At 36.7% G+C, this 27175-nt stretch overlaps 1 protein-coding gene across 19 annotated transcripts in view; it reads right to left on the bottom strand.

Moving 5' to 3' along the window:
- The window catches only part of LOC129730546 (uncharacterized protein CG43867), a 461594-nt gene that overhangs the window by 310799 nt on the left and 123620 nt on the right, over positions 1 to 27175 (bottom strand). For all 19 annotated transcript variants that reach the window (XM_055689944.1, XM_055689945.1, XM_055689946.1 and 16 more), the window contains exons 2-3: positions 11706 to 12349; positions 11526 to 11618 (exon numbers count right to left, since the gene is read on the bottom strand). In XM_055689944.1, the coding sequence (XP_055545919.1) occupies positions 11526 to 11618; positions 11706 to 12305 (693 nt within the window). In that variant the 5' untranslated portion in view covers positions 12306 to 12349. The remainder of the gene's footprint in view (positions 1 to 11525; positions 11619 to 11705; positions 12350 to 27175) is intronic.

Here is a 27175-nt window from a genome sequence, read left to right as displayed (position 1 = left end):
TTTGATTAGGCATAAACTTTATACAGATGGGCGAAACATGTAATTTCAGCTGTGAGTATTTTTTTTTTTTTGAATCACGACTAATTTTTGAAAAGGGTGTATGAAACAATTGTATTAATGATAACAAATCTTCTAAGAGCCAGAACGGATTATGGGTGGGACGTCTTCGGCAAAATTGTAGATAGTAGTTTTGTCATACCTACAAAGGTTTATACCGTAAAAAAAAATATTTCAAGAAACCGTAACGCAATAAAAAATAGAAACTAATTATTTCACAAAGCTCGTTTCTTAAAAATATTATTTTTTCCTTGGATCATGGACAAAAGATTAATATAAGTTATTTCAAAAAATGTTGTTTGTTCGATTGGTACGTTGTCTTTGGTTAAGATCTAGACAGTAATTCTGTCTTTTAAAGAAAAAATACTCTGTGAGTAAAAAAAAAACGAAATAGATTTAGGAACAACCACAGACGAACTATTTTAAATTGGATATCTCAATAAACCACTGAAAATCCCACCTTAGAATTGAAATTTTTTTTCTACGATAACTACACTATGTGATCTGAATATTGACAGACTCTATGATTAGACAACCTTCAGTCTTTCAAAGTATTCATAAAACAATAAGACTTTTATGAAAAGAGTTTTTGGAGATAATTGTTTTTGAATTTTGCTCAGACTTTTTATGGTGTGTATTTTTTTAGTGTTTTTTCAAAAATTAGTAGTGATTCGAAAGAGGCATAAAATGATATCTTCAGCCCTTAGGAAACTGTGCAATGATTATTGAATTTAGTGAGCAATTAAAGCAAACAACCGAAAAGCGCAGAAGAAAATACATGCTGAGGATCGCCATGAAAATATCAGACAAAATTTTAAGAAAATGCTTGGGAGCTTCAAAATAAAAAAGGCTTAACAATGGAAAAATAAAAAAAAAAAGTCGTGCACTGAGGACAATAATTACCTACTTCCAATTCGAGTCTTAATTGAAATACCTAAAGTGAATTCATACATTTTCAGAATTCATCAATGTTCTTACAGACAGAAAAATAACTAATAAAAAATTTACATTAGAACTGGATTGTGTTGCTGGTTAATTAGGTTAGGTATAATTTAAAAATCGAATCGTTTGAAATTTCTGTTTTATTCACCTAATTTTTAACAAATCCACAGCACTTATCGTGTTAAAAGGATAAAGTAGAAAATTTGTAAAAAAATGAAGCTGAGAACATTCTGAAATTCGCAGTTTTTAGCGACGTGACATTTAAATTGCAGGAAATTCTTCAGAGTACTCGTACACATAATATGCTAAGGCGTAATAGGTCATTAAAAGCAGTAATGAAAGACTTACCTTTCATCTGGCCTCCTACTAGAGAAACTTCAGCTAATTAACGAACCGCCTACGCTGACATCGTTCGGATCAAGATTGAGCTGAAGATTCTTTCATGTTATAGGTCCAAATTCACTTCGCTCGAGCCACGAGCCGTATGTGGTTAATTAATTGGCCAATTAAACGACAAAAAAGCGCAAAAAAAATATCATCAGTGCGCACCATTCTCTTCCTCCCCTTCATGAGTGGCTGATTGAAAACTGATGGCGAGAAACGCCTTCCTTTTTGTGAACTGCACAGGTTGCACTAATGACTGTCAGCTTCTCAACCATCGTGTAGGGGGGCGAACGTTGCCGCCAGGTGAGCTAGGGCAAGTGGCAAAATTAACGTCTAATTAGCCTCCGTTGTCATAATAACAGGCATCACGAGCATAAACGGGTTTAATCTACGACCACGGCAGCGGCGGTATGTTCGAAGGGTGCGCCTCGAATTGCGCAAGGGTAATTCTGCCGCCCATTTCATTAATGTACGGTAAACTACCGGCTCTAGTACAGGTGAGAGATTAGTTTTAACCTCCAGTAAATCCTAAGGTTTGAACTTTTTGTTTTCTGATTTACCAGCAAAAAGATTAAATGGAAACGAATAAAGTATTTCAAGCAAGGACAAAGATTCAACAAGCCGAAATTTACCAGATCGGTGACTTCATGGCCCATAACCTACCGTTCGGATTCGCTCAGCCATAGCGACAGTGGTCGGGCTACAAAGCTCCTGGTACTTTTGGTCTTTAAAATTTAGAGTAAAACTGATGACAATATATTTTCCACGCTTGAAACGTTCTTTCTTGAGTAAAACGATGAGCTTCCTCGTCCCCGAGGCTGCAAGCTGTCAAAGTGAACCCAGGCGAAACGAAAATCAATAACTTGTAGCACTGAGCCGATATGCAATCGTTGCTGTTCGGGTCTGGGAGAGTGGAGTTCCACCGTCGTCAGCACCATCAGGCTCTAACCGAATCAGATTCTATAGATGCATCTCCGCAGCCCGGAACCCGAAACCCGGAACCGTAGCACTGGAAGGGAAATATGAGGGAAATTTCTATAGACGACTATTGTTTACTTTTTCGTGCTTTCACTCTGCGATCAGCAGCAACAGCAACATCAGCGCTTTTGTGTTGAAATTGTAGCCCAGTCTCGAACGCTCAGAGTGAAAGAGCTTCCCCCCGAACGTGAAAACGCATCGACACAAGGCCAAAAACAGGGCGGATGCCTTATTAGTTTACCGCAAAACCCTCCGCTGTTGGGTTGATGATGAGAAGTGCGAGAAAATGCTTTGGGTGGGAAAGGGAAATGGGAAAAAGAGTGTGTGAGTGTGTCTAGCGGAAGGGTATTTGCACTAGCAAACACTGGGAAGCCGAACAATGCATCAGCCAGCTCACCAGGCAAAACCCAGACCCCAATTGAACCAACTGCCGCAATCGATTTACTTCCTAATGGACTGTACATACTTTATCCTGTAACAGTAAATCCTGGCAGCTTCGGTGCACATGGAGCACGGCAGCGAGCAGAGCAGAGTATCGTCCTCAACACAAATTGATCCCATATGTTGCAGTGTCGTGTCTCGACCGGAACTGGAACCGATCATCGTCGATGCCGCGTTATTGCTCGCTCCATGTTCAACCAAATGGTCAAGGGTGTGTTTTCTGTAATTGAGCTTTTGTTCGATGGCTCTCAGCTCTGGGTGAACGCATTCTCCATTGAAGGGTGCACACTTTGCTGGACTGGGTTTGATAGAAAATGACTCGACAAATCAATACTTTTCGTTTCCCCCGGTGACTGATTCCAGTAGTGACAGATGTGATTGGTTCGGACATTAAAACATTAAACTCATCGTCGCCGGCAGCTGGCAAATTAAAACCGTCCCGGTGTGAGGGATTTCACGCAAACTCGTTAATGAAGTAGGCAACAACCACTAAGATTTTCGTTATTTGAACAATTCGCCTGCTTGAAACCTCAAAAAAATTTAAACGAAGATTTCAAACGCCAATAGTTTTTATGGAATTGAATGGAATGCAATAATCAATGTTATTATCACTATTTTAATTAGTTGAAAGATTAGTTATAAGAGTTTAAAGTTCATTTTTTGAGGTAAAAACTTAATTCTCTCCTCCGGTAATGGGTAAAGTGAATCAATCGGACATTCTAAATAAACGATTTGAAAGTGAAAAAGGATTAAAACACGCCACGTAGCACGGCTTCTCTGGGAAAACTGCGTAAAAAACGAGGAAAAATTTTATCGTAGAACTACATCTCTCAGGAAGTTCCTATACATAAGGATGCAAAATGAAACCTAAAAAACGGCACAGAGGTTAATATAATATGGCAGAAAAATGTAATTGGATTATTAGAAATATTGACGATGGTCAAGTCTTGTTGAAGAAAATGAACGAATCTTGCTTAAACGTAAATTTTTACTTCTTTTAGGATGCTTAATGATTGCTTTCTTCAACACGGTCGATAAAATGTTATACTTGGTAGGGCTATGTAAGAGGCTGCTTTTGCCCAAACCAATCATTTTACTAATGGATGGTGAAAAAATAACGATCCAAAATAAGCAGCAACCACTAGCATTTGTGATAGCAGCAGGCTTATCGAGTCATAACACTAGCAGATTTCGGAACACAAACGCCTCTGGTAAAACTTTGACCTGTTTTGGCAACAACACAAGCTTTCTGGATCCTGGCAATCAGAATTCGTTTGTCAAATTTCTAGTGTGAAAACAGTTTTCTACTGTGTTGTCATAGTATCTTAATCCCGACTGTCGGGATAGCACAGAGATGCGATGTCTTCTGAGGCCAACACAAATAACTGATCGGAAATTTATTATTTTCTTATTCTGCACTGATATTGAGAGTGAAATGTTATTTTTTGCTTTCGAAATGTTGAGACGTCTCAACAAAGATGGTTGTATATTTGCCCAAAGTAGCATTCCGAACTCTATCTTCATGTCTGTCAGCCACACTCAGTATCTCAATATTGACAGGATCCGGAAAAAGGTTCGTCGTTCAAAGCTGCAACACAATATGGGTTATAATTTTGCGTGTGTGAGACCTCGAATATCGGTCCTTTTCCGCTGGTAGCTGGATTCATCGTGTCTTGCGTTGGCCGAAACTTGAGCATGAGCTTGAGCTTGACGACCGCTCAATCGTAATTGCTCCTTCGTGATCGATCTGAGCTAGTTAAGTTGCACAAAGATCCACGTATATGGCAACTTGGGATTGGTAGTTTACCATCTTCAGTGTACAACAATTCAGTAGTTTCCGTTTTGTATAGATCGATAACGGCGCTGGCCACGTCCTTACAATCGTGAGGGTGAGGAAGGAAGTGTAACAGTCGTTGTTATCGGAGACCGAGTAAACCTCTGCATCTCCACGACTGTCATTGACAGGAAGGGTTGCGTCACCTTGGTAAGTGACGAAATCGAACGATGTGTCGACGATGACGTTAACTCATTACGAAGGCGTCCGATGAGTATTCCTTTGAAATACCGCTAATTTATACGAGCGACATGCATGGAGACCATCCATCACGAGCTTCGAGGTGTTTAAATGTTTGTCTATTAGCAATTTTGAGAACCCTTGAGAAAGCAAACGCACTTCGGTAGACATGGTTCTTTGGAAGGCATACTTTGCCTAACGACGATATTTATCGACCGAACGAAAACAACTTTAATTTGTAACACGCCATTATAAAAGTAACGGGTGCACATTTCCGAATACTCAGTCAGGCCGAGACAGAATTGATTTCTAAATTTCTATAATCCGGCCAAAAAAGAAGGTTTTTGTAACCATGTATCCGTGGTAATTGTTGGAATCGAACGATGGTACGCGTGACGTTCGCACATTACGAAAACGAATGGTGAGTATTTTTTTTGTCAAACACCGCGATTCCATGCGAATGACGCGCGGAAAGCATATAATAAGTTGCGAGAAGCAACAGCCGTAGCAGCAGCGGTAGCTCTGCCTTGTTTTGGCATCAACACAAGTATTCTGTCTGTTGCCTGTCTAATTTTTAGAGTGAAAACAGCCTTTCGCTCTGTTGTCAGAGGTTTGGTAATATTATTCGAATCAAATGTTTACATGATTTTGAAATATTTGGCTTTCACCCATTTACTTAAACAGATGATTCGATGCCTCTATCACACGCAAACTCATCATAATTCCCACTATCAGCGTAGCACATAGGTGCGATCAGAGTTAATATTTGTTAACACTCTTGAGTGAAAGTGAAAAAGAGCATCCATAAACGTTTTTTTTTTTTACAATCTTTTCAGAGTTCTCCCTACCCGCTTTTTGCATTGAAGTGAACTGTCAAAACACCTCATTACATTTCATGCGATGGAAGCTAGACAACAAAATCAGTTTATCAGTTAATGAAGATTGTCAAGGCATCGGTCAGTGTCAGTGAAAAAGTGTTTCGGTGAGGTTCATTTTGGTTGAGTGGACTGTTTGTTTTTCTTTCTCGCTTTGAAGTGAAGATCATTTGGTTGGATTTGTCGTCAAATTTTATTCCAAAATCGTGAACGATGCGCGCGATCTATTTCATTTGAGTATAACAGTACGTTACTAGGACGAAAATCTAGTGTATCTGAAAGAGTGCTGCGATCATTGGAAGTGAAAATTGAAAATGATTGGCTGTAATTTTCAACGAATTTTGCTGGGGAAAATGACTTTTATCAGCACTGGGTGCGATTAACATCACATCGGAAAAAAAACTGTCTTTCTCAGGACAACCAAACAAATGGATAGAAGATAGAACTCTTTTAGTTGTTTTTAATAAAAATGCATTCTTTTACGAAATTAATTTTTTTGTTATTGCACTTTTTTCCAACAAATTCAATACTTTTTTATGAAAAATCTAATGATATTTAATTTTTTTTATTTTTCAACAAAACTTAAAAAACTAATTTTCGCAAAAAACTAATTTTCGAAAAGAAATCAAGATAAAAACATCAAACGGTTGTTGTTAAGAAAACTGAACTGCTGATGTGATCTTGAAAGGTATAGATAAGTTTTAGGAAATTGTAAGTTTTCTCGTGTAACTTTTCAAAAGGACCTAAGTAAAATTGAGAGATTCTCTTTGTTGACATTTTTTTATGAATAATAACCATGTTATTTTTACTTTTTCTTCGATACTTTTTGCGTAAAAGGCTAGGCAATATTGTAATCTTCCAATTTGTGGCAAGAGCTCGTTGAAAGCTTTCATGATGACGCTGTAGTTAACGAATCAAAGTGAGAGAGGAGAGAATCTCTCAAGGACCCAAGGCGTTAAGAAGGCAAAAAACCTTCGAAAATGTTGAATTAGAGAAATTGCTCGATAAGGACCCATGCCAAACGCAGGAACAGCTATCTTCGTTTAGCAATTATTCGTCAATTTGCAATTAATGGATTCAATACAGCAACCCAAAAAAAGTCATGGGGACATTCCAGTCATGCTTTTACGTCTACAGATTAGCCGAATATATAATCGCGACCACAATACGAACACAGACACGAAAAATCGATTTTATTACATGACAACGATCGGCCTCATACTGCCAAAGTAATTAAAAGTCACATAGAAAAGCTGGAATTGGGAGTCCTGCCTCACTCGCCGTATTTCCGTTCTTCGTTACATGGTTATTCAGCAGCTCTGCTCATATTAGAACATCGAAAATGGCTCGATACATGGATAACCTCAAAAGACGAACGCTTGCATAATAACGGTATTGAAGCTATGGCAGAAAAATGTAGCTAGCGATGAGCGACACTTCAAATGACGCCGCATTTTCACGCATTTTTTGTTCGAAATCGTCACGCATTTTTTGTTCGAAATCTCTTTTTTCTTTTTCTTACAATTCATAGGCGTAAGATGTCCGAAAAATACTGATAGATGATTTTTGAAGAAAATAAACCAAGGAATCCAGAAAAAATAGAAGTTTGAACCGGAAGTGTTGCCAGACAAATTATTTTTGTATTTGAAAACTGAATTTACATTTTTCGGCAAATGCAGTTATTCTGATTTTAAATTTGATAATTTCATCGTATTCCTAGGGAAATTTCACATAAGAAACAACTATAATCCCGAGGTAATATGAGCCAATCTCGAGATATAATATTTTTACAAAAAAAGTGGTAAACTTCGTAATAATTTTTTTTTTCCAATTTATAGACGTAAGACACCCGGAAAATAGTGATAGGTGAATTTTGAAGAAAATAAACCAAGGACTCCAGAAAAAATATTATTTTTGATCGGAAGTGTTGACAGATAGATTATTTTCGTATTTTAAAACTAAATTTTCATTTTTCGGCAAATGCATCTAATTTTATTTTAAATTTGATGGTTTCATCGTATTTCTTGGAAAATTTTACGTAAGAAACAATTATCACCCCGTGGTACAGGTCGGACTCGGTTATCCGGAACATCAAAAAAAATTTCAATCCGGATAATCGAGTTTTCCGGATAATCAAATCATACAAAAACTACTGAAATTTTGCGATTAGCGAACATAAAATAAATATTTCTTTTCTTAATTTTACTCGTATGATGCAGTGACGTAACCAGAAGTTATTTCTTAGGCGAAAAGATTTTAAAGCTTGACAAGCAAACAAATAATAAATTGGACATTGATTATTTTCACTTAATTTGAACATGTTCCAAACATACTGGAAGTGACTTGAATGGTAACACTTATGCCAGAAGGAATGGTAAAAGCAAAATTACGGAATAAAAATTGAAAACGGACACCAAAAAAATAAAATTCCGGATAATCAAGTCCAAAATTCTGGATAATCAAATTCCAGATAATCGAGTTTCCGGATAATCGAGTCTCCGGAAAATCGAGTCCGACCTGTAATATGCGCCAATCTCAAGATATAGCATTATTACGAAAATAGTTCTGAATTTCGTAATTAATTTTTCATAAAAATGGTATATCTCAAGGTTGGCTCATATTGCCACGGGGTGGTAAATGCTTCTTACGTAAAATTCCCTGAGAAACACGACGAAACCATCCAATTTAAAATTAAATTACCTGCATTGGCCGAAAAATGCAAATAAATTTTACAATATAAACAATATTTTTTCTGGATTCCTTGGTTTATTTTTTTCAAAATTCACCTATCACTATTTTCCGGGTGTCTTACGTCTATAAATTGTAAAAAAAAAATAATTACGAAGTTTACAACTTTTTTTGTAAAAATGTTATATCTCGAGATTGGCTCATATTACCTCGAGATGATAGTTGTTTCTTATGTGAAATTTTCCAAGGAATGCGCTGAAATTATCAAATTTAAAATCAAAATACCTGCCTTTGCCGAGAAATGTTAATTCAGTTTTCAAATACAAAAATATTTTATCTGGCAACACTTCCGGCCCAAACTTATATTTTTTCTGGATTCCTTGGTTTATTTTCTTCAAAAATCATCTATCAGTATTTTTCGGACATCTTACGTCTAAGAATTGTAAGAAAAAGAAAAAAGAGATTTTGAACAAAAAATGCGTGACTTTGCAATAAAAAGGGGGTCCCACAGAGCGGGGGGTATTCCAATCGACACAAAAATTGGGATTTTTCAAAGAGACAGTAGATGAACAATTCCCCCAACTTTGAACAAAATCTGTGATGGTCGTGTCCAAGTGGCATGTACACTTCGTATGGAATGACCCAGTTGCATTTGTATCAACAAAAAAAGCGAGAATTTCGTAGCGCGTCTAGTGTTTGGATAAAAGTTTATTTTGTTGTTAAAATTTGTCCGAAACAATATTTCATTTCAATGTTTTATTTCAATTCTATTATATTCTGTACTTTCCGAGCTACAAATTTTGAGAAACACAGCTTGCCAAAACCACGATTCAATTGTTGAAATGCATTTTTTTGTTTCTTTTCAGAAGATTTTGAAAATAAAATTGACCGAAAATCGGGGATGATGCATTTTTAAAACAATCATCGCAAACTGCATACCAATAATATTACGTAGAAGGTGGTTGGTCCCCAAAATAGGACCGCATGTTTGACGTTGAGCTACTATTAGTAAAATCGATGGTTTAGAATGAATAAAATCCATAGTTCCAACTTTTTCAATGTAAAACTACGTCTCTCAAGAAGCTCGGCTACATAGTGGTATAGAATGGAAAAAAAAGAAAAAAAACTTTACAATGGGTTTACTTCATTCTTGCAGCAATCGATTGGAAAACCGTTTATGCACCCGCCCAAAAGCAGAAAATTGTAATTCGATTAATCAAACTATTGTACTATTAAAAATGTTCAAGCATTGTTGCACCGCAGATTACTCGTTGGTCATTTAATGCTCGCTTTCCCTAACATGGTCGACAGAATTATATGCCTAGTAAACCGGGAATAAACTCTTTGAGCTAGATAAGAGTCTGTCTCTGCTCGAACCAATCAGTTTAATAGTGGATGACCACTAGGACGGTCCTGAAACCTAAAAAGAAACCTTTACCGTGTTTTGGTAACACATAAACGGGGATGATGGCAATCAAAAACTGTCGGCCGTCAAAATTTGAGTGTGAAAGCAGCTTTCCAATGTGTTATTACAAGAGTGCCTGATTCCCACTGTTGAAGTTAGCACAGAGATGCGATCAGAAACATATCCGATTGTAAATTGAACAACAAATTGTCCTTTTGAGGACAAATTGAATATTTTATTATAAGGGTTAATATTTTCACGTTAATTTATTACACTTTAGTCATAATTTAACAGCGGTGGTTAAGTGGCGGCGGCAAATTTTCCGTGTCGGCTTTCGGCTCAAATCATTTTATTATCGAATGATGGGATGGACGGTAAATTCTGACTGCCATCTAATTTTTACTCTGAATAACAAATGGGTTATGTGCAAAGCCACGAACGCAAGGGTGGCGTAGAAACACATAGAGCTGTTCGTTGCAACACTTGGATTGTTGCATTCAGGAGTGTTCGCAAATTTCTTATTCCAAACGAAGTGTACATGCCACATGGACACGACCATCACAGATTTCACTTAAAGTTGGGGGAATTATTCATCTAGTGGAAAAATCACAATTTTAATGTAGATTGGAATATTATTTTCCCATTGTTAATAACTTTTATCCAACACTATTTATTATTGTGATTCTCTGGGAATAATGTGGTGGTCCTGCAAAAAAACTAAACTGAGATCGATTTGCGGCCTAATAACATCATCCCGGTTTCGGCAATACTCATATAAGCTGGTATTTTGCTCATCTTTGGCGTTTTGCCAGGAACATTATTTCCAAAAGTTATTTTATTAGTGTTGAATGAAAGTTGTTGTGTTTGATCACTCTCGAATACAACAATATAAGTACTGTAACAAACCATCTCATGGCTTTGCGTACAACCCGTCTGTTATTTGTCGCTTATTTTCCGTTCCGTGACTGTTGTTGTTCCAATAACCGACGCCCGGAGAGGAAACTCCACCTAGGATCCTGACTTACGACCCGTTGATTAACAGCGCGGCACCAACGGCTTTACTTTCCCATGCGGAGGAACTGATCTCTACCTTGAAGACATCAGTTTTCGAGAAAGTAGATTGTCACAAACTCTTCAAACAAGCTGTACCTTCAGGACATCAAATTGATATAGGTTCATGAAGTCCAATCGATTTCTGAGACTTTTTTACTCGATATAAGACAGAATTTGACTACCACTTTTAGATATTAGCGCATTACCATTGATGCTCATACATACTCGATATTATTTCGCTTTGTGAAATACACTAAAACCATGCCAGAACCGGTTTCGTAGAATCGAGCCGTTTCGAGCTCAGTTTTTGTCCGATTTAAGATCTGTTTTTTTTAAGATGGGTAAGAAGATGCTAACATGTGGATAACACCATAGAATTTTGATATTTGATCTTATAACAAAATGGCGTCAAAAAACATCGAAAATTTCCGATTTCTAAAAAATTCAAAATGACGTCATTATTGACCCTTGAGTTGAAATATGTTCAAACTCGGAGAATTGGTTTTCGTATCAAACTTATTTTTCATAAATTTAAAATCCAATTTTCTTATTTATAAAGAAGAATAAAAGAATATAAAAGAGACGATTAACTTTACACATGCCAAACAGACTAACACACACGACTGGGGAGATCTGGCGTTGAATCCCTGTATAGATTAGCTACAAATGTCGACCCCATCGGACCTACCTTTTCTCGCAGCATATCCCGCACCCGACCGGCTTGGTTCCTCGAACGGTGCAACTCCAGCTGCAGCTCCAGACAGCGTTCCTGCCAATTGATCTGAAACGAATCGAAAACGAACGATAGGAGTTAAGCCATAATTTAGTGTCGGATCCGTCAGACTCGTTGTGCCTGGTACACACATACCTCCGGAAGCCCCTGGTGATAGTTATTCACCTGATGTACGTCCAAATTGTCGGTAAGGCTGCCGAAAGCCGGCCACGGTGCATCGGAATCGAGAGCAGCCAGCGAGGGGTTCGCGATGATGGCTGCGTTCGGCTGCGCCCGTGGGGGAACCATCGGTGGTCGATTGCTCGGTCCGGTTCCACGCCTAGCCGCCAACCGGGGACTGTTGGGTGTCGATCGTGAACCCATCACTATCCGGCTTAGACCCGGCGGAGGTCCCCCTACGTAGCTGCTGGTCGAACTGCTAGAACTTAGCTTGGCACTTTTATTCGAGGCCGATGAAAGCGATGTCGATGAGGAGGCCGTATTATAACTGTAACCACCTCCGGACTGACGCTGCTGCTGCTGCTGCTGTTGTTGTTGGTGTTGCTGCAGCTGAAGCAGCGTCGATGATGGGGAGGATGAATTCGACGGAGCGCCCTGTGCATATTTGAAGTGTGCCTGTTGCTGGAGATGCTGCTGGTGCTGTTGGATTTGCTGCTGGATCTGCTCGAGATCACTCAAACTCGTCAGAGGGTCAAAGATTTGCGACAGGCGACGGGGAGGGCTTTCATCGGTCATTGCTTGTCACTCCCTCGGGTGTTGGGCTGCCGGGCGCGACATTTCTGTAAAAAATAGCATACAAAACGAGGGCGAAAAATTAGGATTGCAAACCACCGGGAGGATATGTTACGCTACATTGCTTCCCATATGAGAGGATAAGTTATGCGGACTAAATCGAAGGGTAGAGGGAAAATCTTCGGCATTTATTGAAAAATTATTCAGATTTTTGCTTTGTTCAGGGCTTGAAAAACGAGCCCAGAAATATAGTGAATTCCGTTGTTTGGATGACGATTTTCTTCGGAGTATTTTTACGATCTGTGACAATATAGAGCAATCGTCAAATATCGTTTGGTTTGTACCGCAGGTACAAATACAAGAAGATAACTGTTTTATCAGCTCTAATTTATTGTATATAATTATACTTAAAACTTATACCTTTTTTTCATTACAGTAATAAAAAGTCGAAGAACTAAGTTCTTACCCTGAGGCACACTATTCTAAACAGTTTTAAATCCTATAAAACCAACAAACCATCATCACTGTACGGTACAATTTCCATACCGCTCCGTTTTTTTGTTCTCCAACGCGTGTTAGCCGATATAAAATTTGGCATAGGCCCTACCGCTGGGTTTTCTTCGCGCTGCGTATTAATAGACATTCCACCAAGTAAAACAGAAAATACGCAAATGTGGTACCATACTTAGCGATCGTCTAACATCGTCCTCAGACATGCTTGACTACGAGTGGCAAAGTGCGTCGAGCTTCTCACATGAAAGCTAGACAAGGCTTCACAGCTCGAGGATCTATTAGTTCGATACCGCTTAAAGCATCAATGAATTTTCCAGTGACGAACAAGAAAATCGCCTGGTATTGAAATTCAAAGCAGGAGGAAACGTGCGTTCGGATATAGCAACTTGCCAAACAAAGCCCACAACAGATTGAATCCTGTTTTGTCCGTAAAACCACGGGGACAGACATAGAAAGAGCGAGAGAAAGCAATCCTCTAGTATGTTCGCTATTCCCGCAAGAATTCCACTAAACATTCCACCGAGAGGCGCGCATGTGACGGTAAATTATGTATGAAATGGCTTTTGCACAATTCTGACACCGGTTACCCTATTGATACCAGCAGTGCGTGAATAGTAAACATTCGGAATGTGTCGCCCGGTCGAATAGAAGATGGTGTGTGAAGCTGTGTTTTGGTTGCGGGGAATAGCTTTATTTGAATTCTAAGACGATAAATTCATAATTTACAGCCCATATTTGCAATTCAACCTATCGTTCTCCTCTGTGGCCGGGTGCGACAACAACCGAGGAAAACCAATAGCCACTAGCAGCATCCGGGGGGACGATTCGATTGGGAAGGAATTACATTGTATTACGTATTATGATAAATATTGAGTACGTTTGTCAGTGGCGATGATTTGTTCCCGATAAAGTAATCTTTTGCGGCAGTTCTGTTTTCAACCGAAGGACGCAAATGGTGATTGCGTTGGTTGTAAAAAGTGATGAGTAAAAAGTTCATCCCACAAGATATCGTGCGTCTCCTTCGGCACATATCGACCAAGTCGACGCTCGGTTATAGATGATTTTTAAATTGCCTACGATGGTAATGATAAACGATGAATGGGGCTCCGTTTCGTGACTGGCTTTTTTCGAAGCCTGTTGTATTTTTTTACACTTCAATTCATCTCTTCATCGTGATTACTCTTCACCAGTAACTCATTCTCCTCCTGTGATAATCGCCAGCTAGGTCGGGAAAGTGTTTTTTCATTCATTTCTCTTCAATTGTCTCCCTGCCCGTGCCTGGATGATCCACACAATCACTTTACTTCCCCGTTGTGATGGGTTTATTTTCCTGGCCATTTACAAATTGAACTAAAGCGTAATGAGGGCTGTGCTCGCTGCTGATGGCATATTGATGGCTTTCATGGAGCTGACATCGCCTGACTGGATTTTCAGTTGATAAATTTCGTCGTATCGAAAACAAAAATATGCGCGACGGGTGTCTGTTCTGTACTGTTTTTATGCTGCCAAAATTCGACAAAGTGATAAATGATTAGGTTATACGAAGGCAGCCAGCTGACAGGTTCTGGCGTGGGCCGGGTGAAAATATGTTCATAATTATCCGCAGCCAGTGGGGAACACGAAATAAACGGGAAGGACGCAACCATTATCGTCTTGACAAGCGCGAGTAACGTGATTAAAATTCTACGATGCTGAAGAGAGGGAAAACTCAAAAGTGTCAAGTTGATTTTTTGAGCTGTAGTGTCAGCGACAAAAATGTCACTACAAGTAGAAACTTGACTGACCCATTCCATCCCGAGAGACGAGTTGCGTTGTGCAATTTGTTTTATTCACTGCAGGCTAATTGAATTGTCCTTGATGAAGTAAAAGCACGACGGACTGCTATCATCATTTGCATAAGCGAGGCTAAATGCGGTCAATTTCTTCGAAGCGACCTCTACTAAACTGCCCCGCACAGGGGCAGGGGCCATTTCTGAAGCATTCCATGAATCACCGGACCCTGCGGTGGGAGTAGCAATTGCACTCTCAGAGTCTGTGCATGTGTTCGTGTGGGTCACATGGTTCAGAGGTCGCCGACATGTTCGGAATTAACGCTGCCACCAGCCGGGACCGACCGATGGCGTTGGTTGTATTCGGCCGTATGGAAAATTAACATAATCTGCGTCGATAAATATCACATTTCTGCAATGCAACACACGCACTACAGCAGGAAACGGACTCTGTGAGAACAAGGAGGAGTGGGAGTGGGCGCAGCAAGAGGAACAGAAGCGGCAGAGACAGTCGTGTCCGTTTTGTTTCTCCCCTACGGGTCGCACGGCTGGCTGCTGGTCGTAATGATAATGCTCCGACATGGAACTCACATGGCATAAATAATGCAAACTTAATTAAATTTGTTTTAATTATTTCAATAAAATATGATATTCCTCGTGTGAGCTCGAGTTCTTTGAAACATATTGTTGGATGTTGAAGTATGCTACGAGTGTACTTTTACTTGATGCAGTATTTTGGAAAAATGTTTAAGCGTATTGGCGATTCAAAGATTCACGGGTTTCGATATTTCATTAAGTCATTTTCTGGCATTTTGCAGACATTTTTTTAACAGTTTTACGACATTCTTTTTGTATTTTCCTGACATAATTTTGTTATCCTTTTAGTAGATTTCTAAATAATTTGAAAGATTTTTAAATATTTTTCTGTCTTTTCTCCAACGTTAACGTTTGTCTAACGAAAACTTGGCAATTTACTTTTGCTACTATGCTATTTTCTGACATTGCTTTTACACTATTTTCTTATTTTTCTGGTATTTATAGCAATGTCACATTTCACGACATTTCAGATTTTTTTTATGAATTTTTACCATCATTATTGTCTTTTTTTTTTTCTTCGTCTAATCATTATTGCTTGTATATTTCGTTTTCAACCTTTTAATTTTTTTCCCGAATTTAACAAAACAAAATACACATTTTTGTATGAACTTTTTAATTTGCCTTTTATTTCACTCCTCTTATTTCGCATTTAACATTTTTTTTTAATTTACAACTTTCTATTTTTTCCATGTTCTTTTTCAAAGGTTTTTTGTCTTTTGTTTCACTTTTCTATTATTCTCTCATATTATTAATTTTATTTTTCCTTTTCTTTTTTCATTATTTCCGATTTTGCATTTTCATATTTTTTTTAAATACACTAAGTACTTTTGTTATACGATTGCTTTTCAATTATACTCAAAAACGGTATTAAACATCAACCTTATTTCAATCACGTTTCCCGCTTTAGGCCGGAAGTAAGTATATATCTGTTTTAAAAAAATCACATTTTTTGGTGTAAACACTAAAAATTTAAAATGTTTATGTACCATTATATTCAAACAAGTTTTGAAATTTTTTTCAACACTTGAAGATTTTCTATGCTTTTTGTTTTTATTTACACATGAAAACATTGGTTTTTACACTGTTTTGACGTCTATTCATTTTTACCTTTTTTACCTTCTGTGCACTTATGCGTGTTTTACCTTTTTTTAGTCAACTTTGAACCTTTTTTAAGCTTTTTTATTTATTTTTTATATTAAAGGTCTACTTCTTCTATTTTTTTAGTTTTTAGTTTTTTGATAAGTTTTCTTTTACATTTGCTGTTATTATTCTGACATATTTTCGACATTCCTGATTTTTTATCGGTTCAATACATTTTATTTTCCATATTTCATGTGTCGTTTTACGTTTCGTGTTTTTTATCTTATTTTTTATCTTTTCTTTCTTAATTTTAATCTCTCTACTTTTCATTTTTTCCACGTTTTCCCAATTATCATTTTAATCTTTTTTTATAAATGCTATATCGGTTGAACTATTAAACTTTCTGTAGATTTATTTTATTTCACAATAATTTTAAAATTTCACTCCGTTTATATTTCATTCATTCTGGTCCTTAAATTTGTATCGATTATTTTCTATAATAATTTGTAATTTTTGTGCTTTTCACTCCTTTTCACCTAATACAATTTGGGTAAGTCACTTTTGTCATATTCACATTCTTTGCTTTATTTTACATATTTACTGTTTTTCTGTTGTACCTCTCTCACTATTGTGTAAAATTTTTGCCCTTGGCTGCACTACTTTCGCCGTAATTTTTAGCTCTTCAAATTTTATTTTATTATTATTATTTTTTTTTATTTTTGTTTTACAATTTCTTAACGTTCAACTTTAATATGTTTCAGTTATTTGAGTCCTTTCCTCACATTTGTTTCCTGCTACCTATTAGGATTTCGGTATTTTCGCTATTCCAACGTCTGTTAATTTCTACCGCTCGATTTTTTTGTGCTATTCTATTTATGCATTTTTGCCTTTCTTTTTTTGTTACACTCTCTCCATTTTTTAGTGTATCAACTTTTTGTTTTTTTCTCTTCCAAAATTTCATAATTTTATTTTGTGTTGGGCATTTGATAAAAAAATCATTTGTATAAGTTCCTAAAAGAGTTTTTATAATGTTTTTTGTTGAGTTTATCTCTAGTAGAATTCTGCCACTTTTAATATTTAACATGTCATAACTTTTTTAATTTTGAGTTTGTCAATTTATACTTTACATATTTATTGTTTTAAAATTCGAACCATTTGAATATTTTTGTTCATTCTACTTCTCCCACTTTCGTATAGTATCAATAGGAGAAATAACGTAGGGGAGGTAACAGTAATTAAGGCAGTAGAAACCTAAAAGTAAGTTAGAAAAAAAGTTAAAAAGAGAATAAATGAAAAAATAAAGAGAAGTTGAGACAGTGAGAGAGCAAAATTTGTAATAGAATATGAAGGAGTGAAAAAACTCACAAAATGAATAAAATAATGTAACCGATTAAAGTATTAGAATCGCAATGAGCAAAATAAATGAAAAAAGGTAAAGTTCAAAAGCAGCAGATATATAATAACATAGAAATAGTATAGAGACGCGCAAAACAGAATCAAAATTGTACAATAAAGAGATGTATCAAGAAGCAAAACATATTTAAAAAGGTAGAATCCAACGGAGTGGTATGTGCTTCTTACGTAAAATTTTCTGAGAAACACGATGAAACCATCAAATTTGAAATTAAATTAGCTGCATTTGCCGAAAAATGCAAATTTAGTTTTAAAATACACAAAAAAATATCTATCTGGCAACACTTCCGGTCAAAAATAATGTTTTTTCTGGATTCCTTGGTTTATTTTCTTCAAAACTCACCTATCATTGTTTTTCGGGTGTCTTACGTCTATAAATTATAAAATAAAATAATTATGAAGTTTACAACTTTTTTCGTAAAAATATTATATCTCGCGATAGGCTAATATTACTTCGGGATGATAGTTGTTTCTTATGTGAAATTTTCCAAGGAACACAATGAAATTATCAAATTTAAAATAAAAATGGCCGCATTTGCCAAAAAATGTGAATTTAGTTTTCAAATACAAAAAACAATTTATCTGGCAACACTTCCGGTCCAAACTTATATTTTCTGGATTCCTTGGTTTATTTTCTTCAAAAATCATCTATCAGTATTTTTCGGACTTCTTACGTCTATGAATTGTAAGAAAAAGAAAAAAGAGATTTTGAACAAAAAATGCGTGACTTTCCAATAAACAGGGGGGTCCCACAGAGCGGGGGGTATTCCAATCGACACCAAATTTGGGATTTTTCCAAAGTGACAGTAGATGAATAATTCTCCCAACTTTGAACAAAATCGGTGACGGTCGGGTCCAAGTGGCATGTATACTTCGTATGGAATGACCCATAGAATAAAAATTATAATAAAATAAACATGGAAAAATTTGTACTAGATAAAAAACTATTTGAAGAAGTTATATGAATAATAATTATGGCAAGAGCAGAAAAGAAAAGGTAGAACAATAAAAAAAGAATAAAATTATAAAATGATGAGAGAAAAACGTTGATATGGCAAACAAGAAATATATGGAAAAAGAGTAACCGTAATCGAGAAAGTAGAAACGTATATGTAAAATGGCAAAAAAAAGATTATAATGATGAAATAGAAGAGAAGTTAGAACAGTGGAAAATTCGAAATTCTAATAGATGAAAAGGAAAAAAACGAAAAAAAAGTAAATTTATTAGGAAGTGAAGCCGATAAAAATATTGCGATAACAATCAACAAAATACAAACAAATCATAGTTCATAAATCGTAAGAAAAACGAAATAGTAAAATACGGTATATAGGCAAATAAAAATAGTATAAAAACATAAGAGGTAAGAATAAAATCCAAAAAATTCGAATGGTAATAAATGATGAAATATGTTGAAAATTTTTAAAAATAGAGAATAATAAAAATGATAATACGATAAACATGGAAAATGTAAAATTTTTACAAGCGTTAAAGTTAACAAAGAAAAACAATAAATTATACCATTTGAGGGAGTCATAACGAACAAATTATGGAGAAATCAGACTTGAAAAACAAAGATTAAAAAAATGAGTAAAATTGTGAGAGAGGAAAGAATAAAGAGCATGATATTTTCTGCTTACTTTACTGCCGGTAACCGCAAGTCAGTCCCATCTGTAATTTTGTCAATTTTGAGTTAGCATCGGATTTTGGCCTAGCTTTGAGTATATTTTCAGATGAACCGATAAAAAATAGTGGTTTGTTCAACAAAAGTGGAGATCAATACCAAGTCGAATTGTCCCATTATGCAAAGTAACCGCAAGTCAGTCCCAGAAGAAAAATAACCAAAAGTCAGTCCAGATTTACAAAAAAAAAACATGCATAATACAACAGTAAAATGAATGGGGAGTATAAAAAGAGTTCGATACAACCGTTTAGATAAAAATAAGTTATCTAGTAATAATTATCAATTATTGGGATTATTTTTTAGTTTGAATTGGTGATGAATTTATGTGGAGCAAATCTCTGCTAATACGAATTCAAGTCAATTTGTTTTCTTGGTTCGCTTCTTCGTGGATCTATCCGGAAAATCTTGAGTATCGAAACAACTTCCATCAGAATCCAGGGAACCGTTCCAAGAAATCTCCAAAGGTGATGCTCGAACCTCAAATGGATTTGGATCATCTTGACATTTGTTGTCGGATGAACCAACTGCAGTCCCGACTTCAGTTTCTTTATCCGAGTCCTCACCGGATAAGCTTTCATCGGTTCCGTACATCATGAGATTTTCCAACGTCGACATTTTTTAAACGGTTCTCATGGACATACACTTCCTAACAGAGAACGGCAACGAATAACAACACGTCAACACGCACTATAGTTTCAACATGGCAATGTGACTGACTTGCGGTTACTTTTCTCTTCGGTGTAGAATGTAACGGCAAATCGGTCACACTCAAGGTTTTTATCATAAAATCAATGATTTCAGTGGTTTTTACAACGAAATTAGTGCAGGCTAGTATGCAAACTATATTTTAGCATGAATATTGTCAAAATAATTCATCTTAAATAAGCGATAACTGAGCGTAAATAAAATATTTTTCGAAGCTGTTTTCTCGATGTATGCTCTCGAAAATTTACAACAAAAGTTAGGTTTGTTGCTAAAAAGATAAAAAAAAAATATTGATTTTGGTCAGTCCCACGTTACGAATAAACGCATAACAGACTCAGAGCTAAAACCAATTAGCAGAAAATCGTGGTAACTTTCATTAAAAGACCAAATAAAGTGTACTGATCGGAACAACAATAACCTTATTGCATATGAAAGTAGTCTGCACAAATATATTTATCTCGGTTGAATGCTTATTTTAAATTTTTGTTTCTTTGATTGAATCCATAAGAAGGAAAAAAAACTATGGTTTACCTGCGTCTACTGCGTTTTACTCAGTTGTACGTTTTTGGCAGTGTGACTCTTATGCGTTTATGGGCAGTTTAACTCTTATAATTTTTTAACTTTTTTCTCATTTTTTCAATTTATATTTTCGTCTACTACTTTTACTACATACAAGTTAAACAAAAAAAGGAAATATTTATTTTGTATCCGTTAATCGCGAATTGGAACATTTTTTCTGTGATTCGATTATCCGGAATGAATTTTTTTTTGATGTTCCGGATAATCGAGTCCGACCTGTATTATCAATACCGTTATTGAATAGTGACATTCTTATTACTTATCCGTACTTGTGTGTAATGTAATTTTACCCTTTCTTTAATACGCTTACTGTTCTATTATATCGAGTCTTGTTCTTCCTGCCAAATATTGCCATTTATAATTCCCTAGAGAAGTCTCGTTGTATGACTTTTTGGTCAGTTTTATTTATAACGAAAACAGGAAAACTTGTTTTTCTTTTGTTAAGAAAAGGACACGCCAATGTGTTATAGAATTCAGCGTAGAGGAAAGGATAGTTGTTGGTTAGCCTAAAAATAAACCCATGCTTAAGTCCTTTTTGACATCGAATGGTCTGATTCTACTAAGATTCGAACCCACGACCATTCGCTTGACAGAGCGGACTCTGTAACCATGCGGCTACGACTTTATCGAATAATCACTGCGAATCTGTGTGTCGAAGAGGCAAATTCCAAAAAATCTTCTAATGTGGTGAATAGCGCAATACACAGGCCCGGATTTGAGGGGGGACAAAGGGGGCAAATGCCCCGGGCCTCCCGATTCAAGGGGCCCCCCTGATCCTGGGGCGACCTTTTTTTTTTGCTCGTCACCTTCCAGAACGTTACGTCTAAATATTTTAAGAAAAGAGGGCCTCACAGACAAATTTGCCCCGGGCCTCCCAGCGTCTAAATCCGGCCCTGGCAATACAGTATGTTAACTGATCATTTAATTTGAAATCAATACAGAGAAAAAAAGACCGTGACAATCCAGTACATCGAAGAGAACTTTGGAGGGCAAAAAACTCAATTTCGAGAAAATTTTTGAGGCGTCGATTTCGGAGTTTATAACTTTCACCAGTAAATCCTGCTTGGCGTACATTTGACGAGGTATTCAAGTGTGAAAAATAATGTTTTTCCCGTTCCCTTAAGAATTTTATTAAAGACTAACTTTGCGCACTGCCGAAGAACAAAGCTACTCAGAAGCTTTGATACAATTATTATGTATTACTATACGCCGACCCAAATAGCTGCTCCACTTTCGAACACACTCAATCGGCTCTTTCCACCTCGATTATCGCCGCCTTAAATCACATCCACTCTATTGGCGGGCTGATAGCTTCGTATCCTACAGCTCCTACAGCTCCGATAACACACTCCCACTGCTTATCGGAAAAGCCTGGCAAAATATTTGTTTGTTTACAATCAACGCCTGTACACACAACGGGGAGAACAAATTCCCCCCTTAGCGGCTGTACCTCAACGCGGTAGAATGTAATAGCCGTTATCGGGTATTTTTACCGACTCCAGCACTCCGCAATACCTTATCGCGTTAATCGCCATTCATCGCTGCTACCGTGCCGGGGCCGGTACGTACGATTGTCGAGGGCTACAGGCACATACGCGTACATACGTGGGATCCCACGCACCGAAAATTTCGCCTAACGTGTCGTCGTTTGCAAAGAGGATTTCTGATGACGGTTACAAATGATGACAGAGGAGGCACTCAAGTACGCGCATCGCGTGCGCATTTTTTTTTTCGTCGGTGAAGAAAAACCGGAAAATTGTCACCCAAAGCAGGAAAAGACTTTAGCGCTGACAGGTAATTCTAACCCCCCGTGCAACGCCGTGCGTCAGATGCCACTTCCCTCAAGGCACGAAAGAGGTGGTTGGAGTTTTGACTCAAATTCGTATTAAGATGTGCACCCGCCGTCCTCGAAGTAAGAGAGCAGAAGTGGCTTTCCGGCACGCGATAAGGCATGATATGACACCGTCGCCTGTTTGAAGGGTTCACACACAGTTCGCGGGTGTCACGAGTATCGCATTGCGTGGAATCAGTGAAACAGCCACAGTAGCGAGATAACGTTGTATTCATGAGTGCACAAATGGAAAGACAGTTTACTTACAAAGTTTGATCTGCCAACATTCGTAAACATATCAATAATTTATAATTCTCCGTGCGACAACAAGCACAAATCTAAAATACTAATTTAAACCCATATCTCCCGAGGCTCTATACACGACAACATTTTCATCACCATTCCGAGCAAAGCATGAAAACATTTTATCATACAGCTCTAAATATTTGATTCCTCGAGAAATCTACAAATTCATATTTTCTCCATATCTCTGCTGGCAATCGGAAAACATTCGTACTCTCGTATCTGTAATTTCCACAGCACACCCACTCCGGTATCTGTTCACTACTATAATCCTCCCACACATCTCTCAACTGCAAAAAAAACGAAAATCTGACGAAAATCCCATATAGGTCCAATCTCTGCGCCGGGGCTTGCCAACCGGAGCCCTATTCTGTGCGCCATGAATTGTGCCGGTGGCTGTCCGCTCCGATGAAAGCGTTCCTTCGAAACGAGTCATAAAGAGGCCCCCGTTCCCTCCACTTCAAATTTGCCTCATGATTTTTGCACTACCGCCGGGCTGAATAAAGTTGCTTCAGCCGAACCAGGAAAGGAACCCAAAAGTGGCTGAATATTTAAATAATTCAGGTGCCGGGTGCCGTTCGGCATGACCGAGAACGGGGATGCTGTTCGGTCTTTCATCGCTCGCTCAACTCGGCAAAAAGGTGAAATCTAATGTGCGATTAGTGTAAAGTTTATATGTCACGTTTGATACATCAGGGGCTGTGGAGAGAGAAAGAACGAGTACCGGCTTTCGTTTCAGTCCGGCCAGATTTTTCCCCGTAACGTTAGCTTAGTCGCTACCAGCTGATTGGTGCCGGTTGATCCGGAACCGGATGCAACCAGCAGCCGGTAGCTTTGCTTTGACGAGGTTAATTAATTAAATATTCATGCCTGCCCACATGCTAGGATAGCTTCTGGCATGCAGTGCTTACTGGACCGAATGGAAGCTGCTCCGCATGGGACGTGAGAAGAGTTCAGATTTCTGCCCTAGTTTTCAAGTCAGCAAGGTTCTAAATTGCACTGCTGACATTCGTTTGTGGTCTTACTTTCCGTAACAGCTTAGCTGCGTCAGCTGTCTCCAACAGTTTGATAGGATAGAGACATTCCATGTATATACAGTACAGTATAGTACAGTACAGAACAGTACAGTACAGTACAGTGTGAGTTTTTTTTTCTGGGTTCAAGAGATAATCAAACATAGAAGTAGCCAAAGTTAAAAAAGTAACATAATGAAACAATTTGATGAGAGAATTAGAAAAAAAGGAAAAGTACAAAGGACGGAAACCTATACGCGAAAAGAATGTGCTTAAAAATAAACGAGAGATAAAAAAGTTGAAAAAAAAAAACAAAATAGTTAGTAAGCCAAAAAAGGTGTAAAAATTGAATAAGAGTGAAGTTATAAATTTTTAATAGAGGTAAGCTTGACCTTGACGACCGCACATTTCGTAGTTGCTCCTCCGTAATATAAAATTGTAAGAGAGGAAAGAGATAGAGTTAACATGGCAAATAAGGTAAACAACGCAAGGTCAGTAACAGTTATTAAAAAGTTGAAAACGTATAAGTAAAATATTACAAAAAAGTTTTAAATCGTGACTAATAGAGGAAGCTGAAACAGTGGAAAATCCGAAATTATATAAAAAACCGATAAAAATATTAGGATGAACATATTCTTTTCTATTCAATAGACCAAATTAAGAATATAAAATAAGTTGTATAAGCAAATAGATAGCAAAAAATAAGAAAAAATGTCACCGACGGTAAAATTAGAAAATATAATAAAATATGCACAAAAAATAGAAGGTAACAGTAATTGAAAGAGCAGAAACGTGTAACTAAAGTAAAAAAATAAATAAAAAAAGGCAAAAGAGAAGAGAAATAAAAACAGTGAAAAAGTCGAATTTTTAATGAGTTACACAGAATTATAAAACAATGAAACCGATTCAAAGAAAAAATAAATGGGTTTAAAATGAAAATGGAGAAAAGAAAAGAGAAATATTAATGAGCAAAAATATCACTTAAGTTCAAATTTAATATTATGCTGTATGCATAAAGGATAGAATACTAAAAAATAATAAAAAAGGATAATAAAATAAACATGGAACATGTTAAAGTTATAAAAGATATAAGGTTAACAAAGAAAGGAAAACTTTTGGAGAAGTTATATAAATAAAAAATACAGTTTATGCAGAACAGAAAAAGGGAAACAATAGAAAAAGAGTTTTAATTAATATTATAAAAGGGAAAAATGATAAAAAAGCTAAATAAATTAAACAGTAATTAAGAGGGTAAAAACGTATAATAAATGGCACAAAAGATTAAAATGTTGAAAAGAATAGAACCTTAAACAGTGAAAAAACCGAACTTTAAATGTGTAAAAGAGAGAGAAAAAGCGAAAATATGGTCAAAATAGTAAAATAGAGGGTATAGGCGGCATAAAATGGTACAAGAGCAAAAGAAGTAGAAAAAAGGTAAAATGTCCAAAAAGTTGAAATGAAATAAATAAAAAAAAGAAAAAAAATTGAGGATAAAAAAGATTATACTGGTCGGACTCGATTATCCGAAACATAAAAAAATTTCCCAATAATCGAATCACAGAAAAGATATTCAAATTTGCTATTAACGAACCTAAAATAAATATTTCCTTTTTTTATTTTACTTGTAGGGGTACTGGGGGTAAGCCCGGCCCCCTAAGGAAAATGATTCCTTATTAGCACTTGATGGCGAATATTGTTATGTTGCTTTCACAGAATCATTGCCTAGGTTGTTTTCTACAAGATATGAAGGTTTTCAGTACTTTCAAACTGTTATTTTACAAGGAATAGTGAAGTTTTGAAACTAAGATAAAAACGAAGTTTAGCAATCAGTGCGGGTGAAACCGGCACCCCTTGGGGGTAACACCGGCACCTAAGTTTGTTCATGAATTAACTCGAATTAACTGAACCAATTTGAATTCGGAAACCGCCGAATGAGAGATCTTACATTTCTGTATGTTACTGTTAAATTTGGTTGTTGTCGGTTAGCTGGTTCTGGGCAGATTGCCGGAACAAGTTCCGGTGAACATTATGCATAAACAATGAAAGAATTTGATACTCGGCAAGCCTATCATGTGGCACTTCAAATCATATTATTAACTAAGTTAACTTAGTTTCATTGGCCTAAGTTAACTTAGTTTCATTGGCCAGGATCAAATTGACCACACCGGAGCATATTTCAAATACCACCGGGAAAGCCGTCAGTTTTGTGACTTGATTCAGTACATTTGACATCTCTAATAACCCTTGGAATCATTCATAAATCACAGAAGAGCTTGAGTGCATGGTTCTAAGTCGATTAATTAATTTATTTATCAGCGAGACATCGGTAATAGATGAGAAATATGTGTCAGTAACATCCAACTAGCCTCAGACCATGTCGGGCTTACCCCACTCACTGGGTGACGGTGTTACCCCGACAGCACACATTTTTTTAAAAAGAGTATTTCCACAAATTTATCGCCTCAATTTACCTCATATCGAATTCCTGTGATTGCTAACAATACAGGCAATAAATTGTAGAGCAACGAAAAATTATTTTAGTCTTTTCAAATGAATAAAAGCTTAAGTTCCACTCGCGAAAAATTACATCCGTTTACGCATCAGCTGCAGTAGCGTATGTTTTGTCTATTATTTTGACGTTTGACGTTTCACGGTGGCTTTGATGTGTCTTAAAATGTCTAAAATATTAAATACCAACACTTCACATATTCCAAAACACAGTTGATTAGCGTTTTGTAGTAAAATTCTAGGGGTAACGATCTTGCCCTCAGTGCCGGGCTTACCCCCAGTACCCCTATGATGCAGTGGCGTGACCAGAAATTATTTCTGACGCGAAAAGGGGTAAAGTCTTGAGAAGCGAAAAAAATAAATTGGACATTGATTATTTTCGCCATATCCGAACATGTCCCATGCATGCCGGAATTGACATAAATGGTCACAAATATGCCAGAAGGTAGAGGTAAAATTTCGGAATAAAAATTAGAAACGAACACCAAAAAAATAAAATTCCGGATAATCGAGTCTGAAATTCAGGATAATCGGATTCCGGAAAATCGAGTTGCCGGATAATCGAGTCCGTCATGTAGTAGGAAAAACATGGAAAATATGAAAAACTTTACAAGCAATTAGGTTAACAAGTAAAAACGATAGTTAAAATTATTTTGAGAAGTTATATAAATAAAAATAATTGTAAGAGCACCTCAGAAAAGGCGAAATAATGTACGAGTAGAAATGCTTAAATCGTAGAAAAGAGAAGAAATTTGAGCAATGAAAGGAAGCGAAATTCTAATAGAAAAAACGTGAGAAAACAATAGAAAATGTCAATTAAAAGAGAAAATGAGTAAAATTGTTGAGGTCAAAACTAACGAAATATATCAAAAGTAAGAGC

The sequence above is a fragment of the Wyeomyia smithii genome, chromosome 3 (assembly GCF_029784165.1).
Source record: "Wyeomyia smithii strain HCP4-BCI-WySm-NY-G18 chromosome 3, ASM2978416v1, whole genome shotgun sequence".
Classification (NCBI taxonomy): domain Eukaryota; kingdom Metazoa; phylum Arthropoda; class Insecta; order Diptera; family Culicidae; genus Wyeomyia; species Wyeomyia smithii.
The sequence above is the reverse complement of the archived record's forward strand: the minus strand, read 5'-3'. Positions and strand labels throughout refer to the sequence as shown.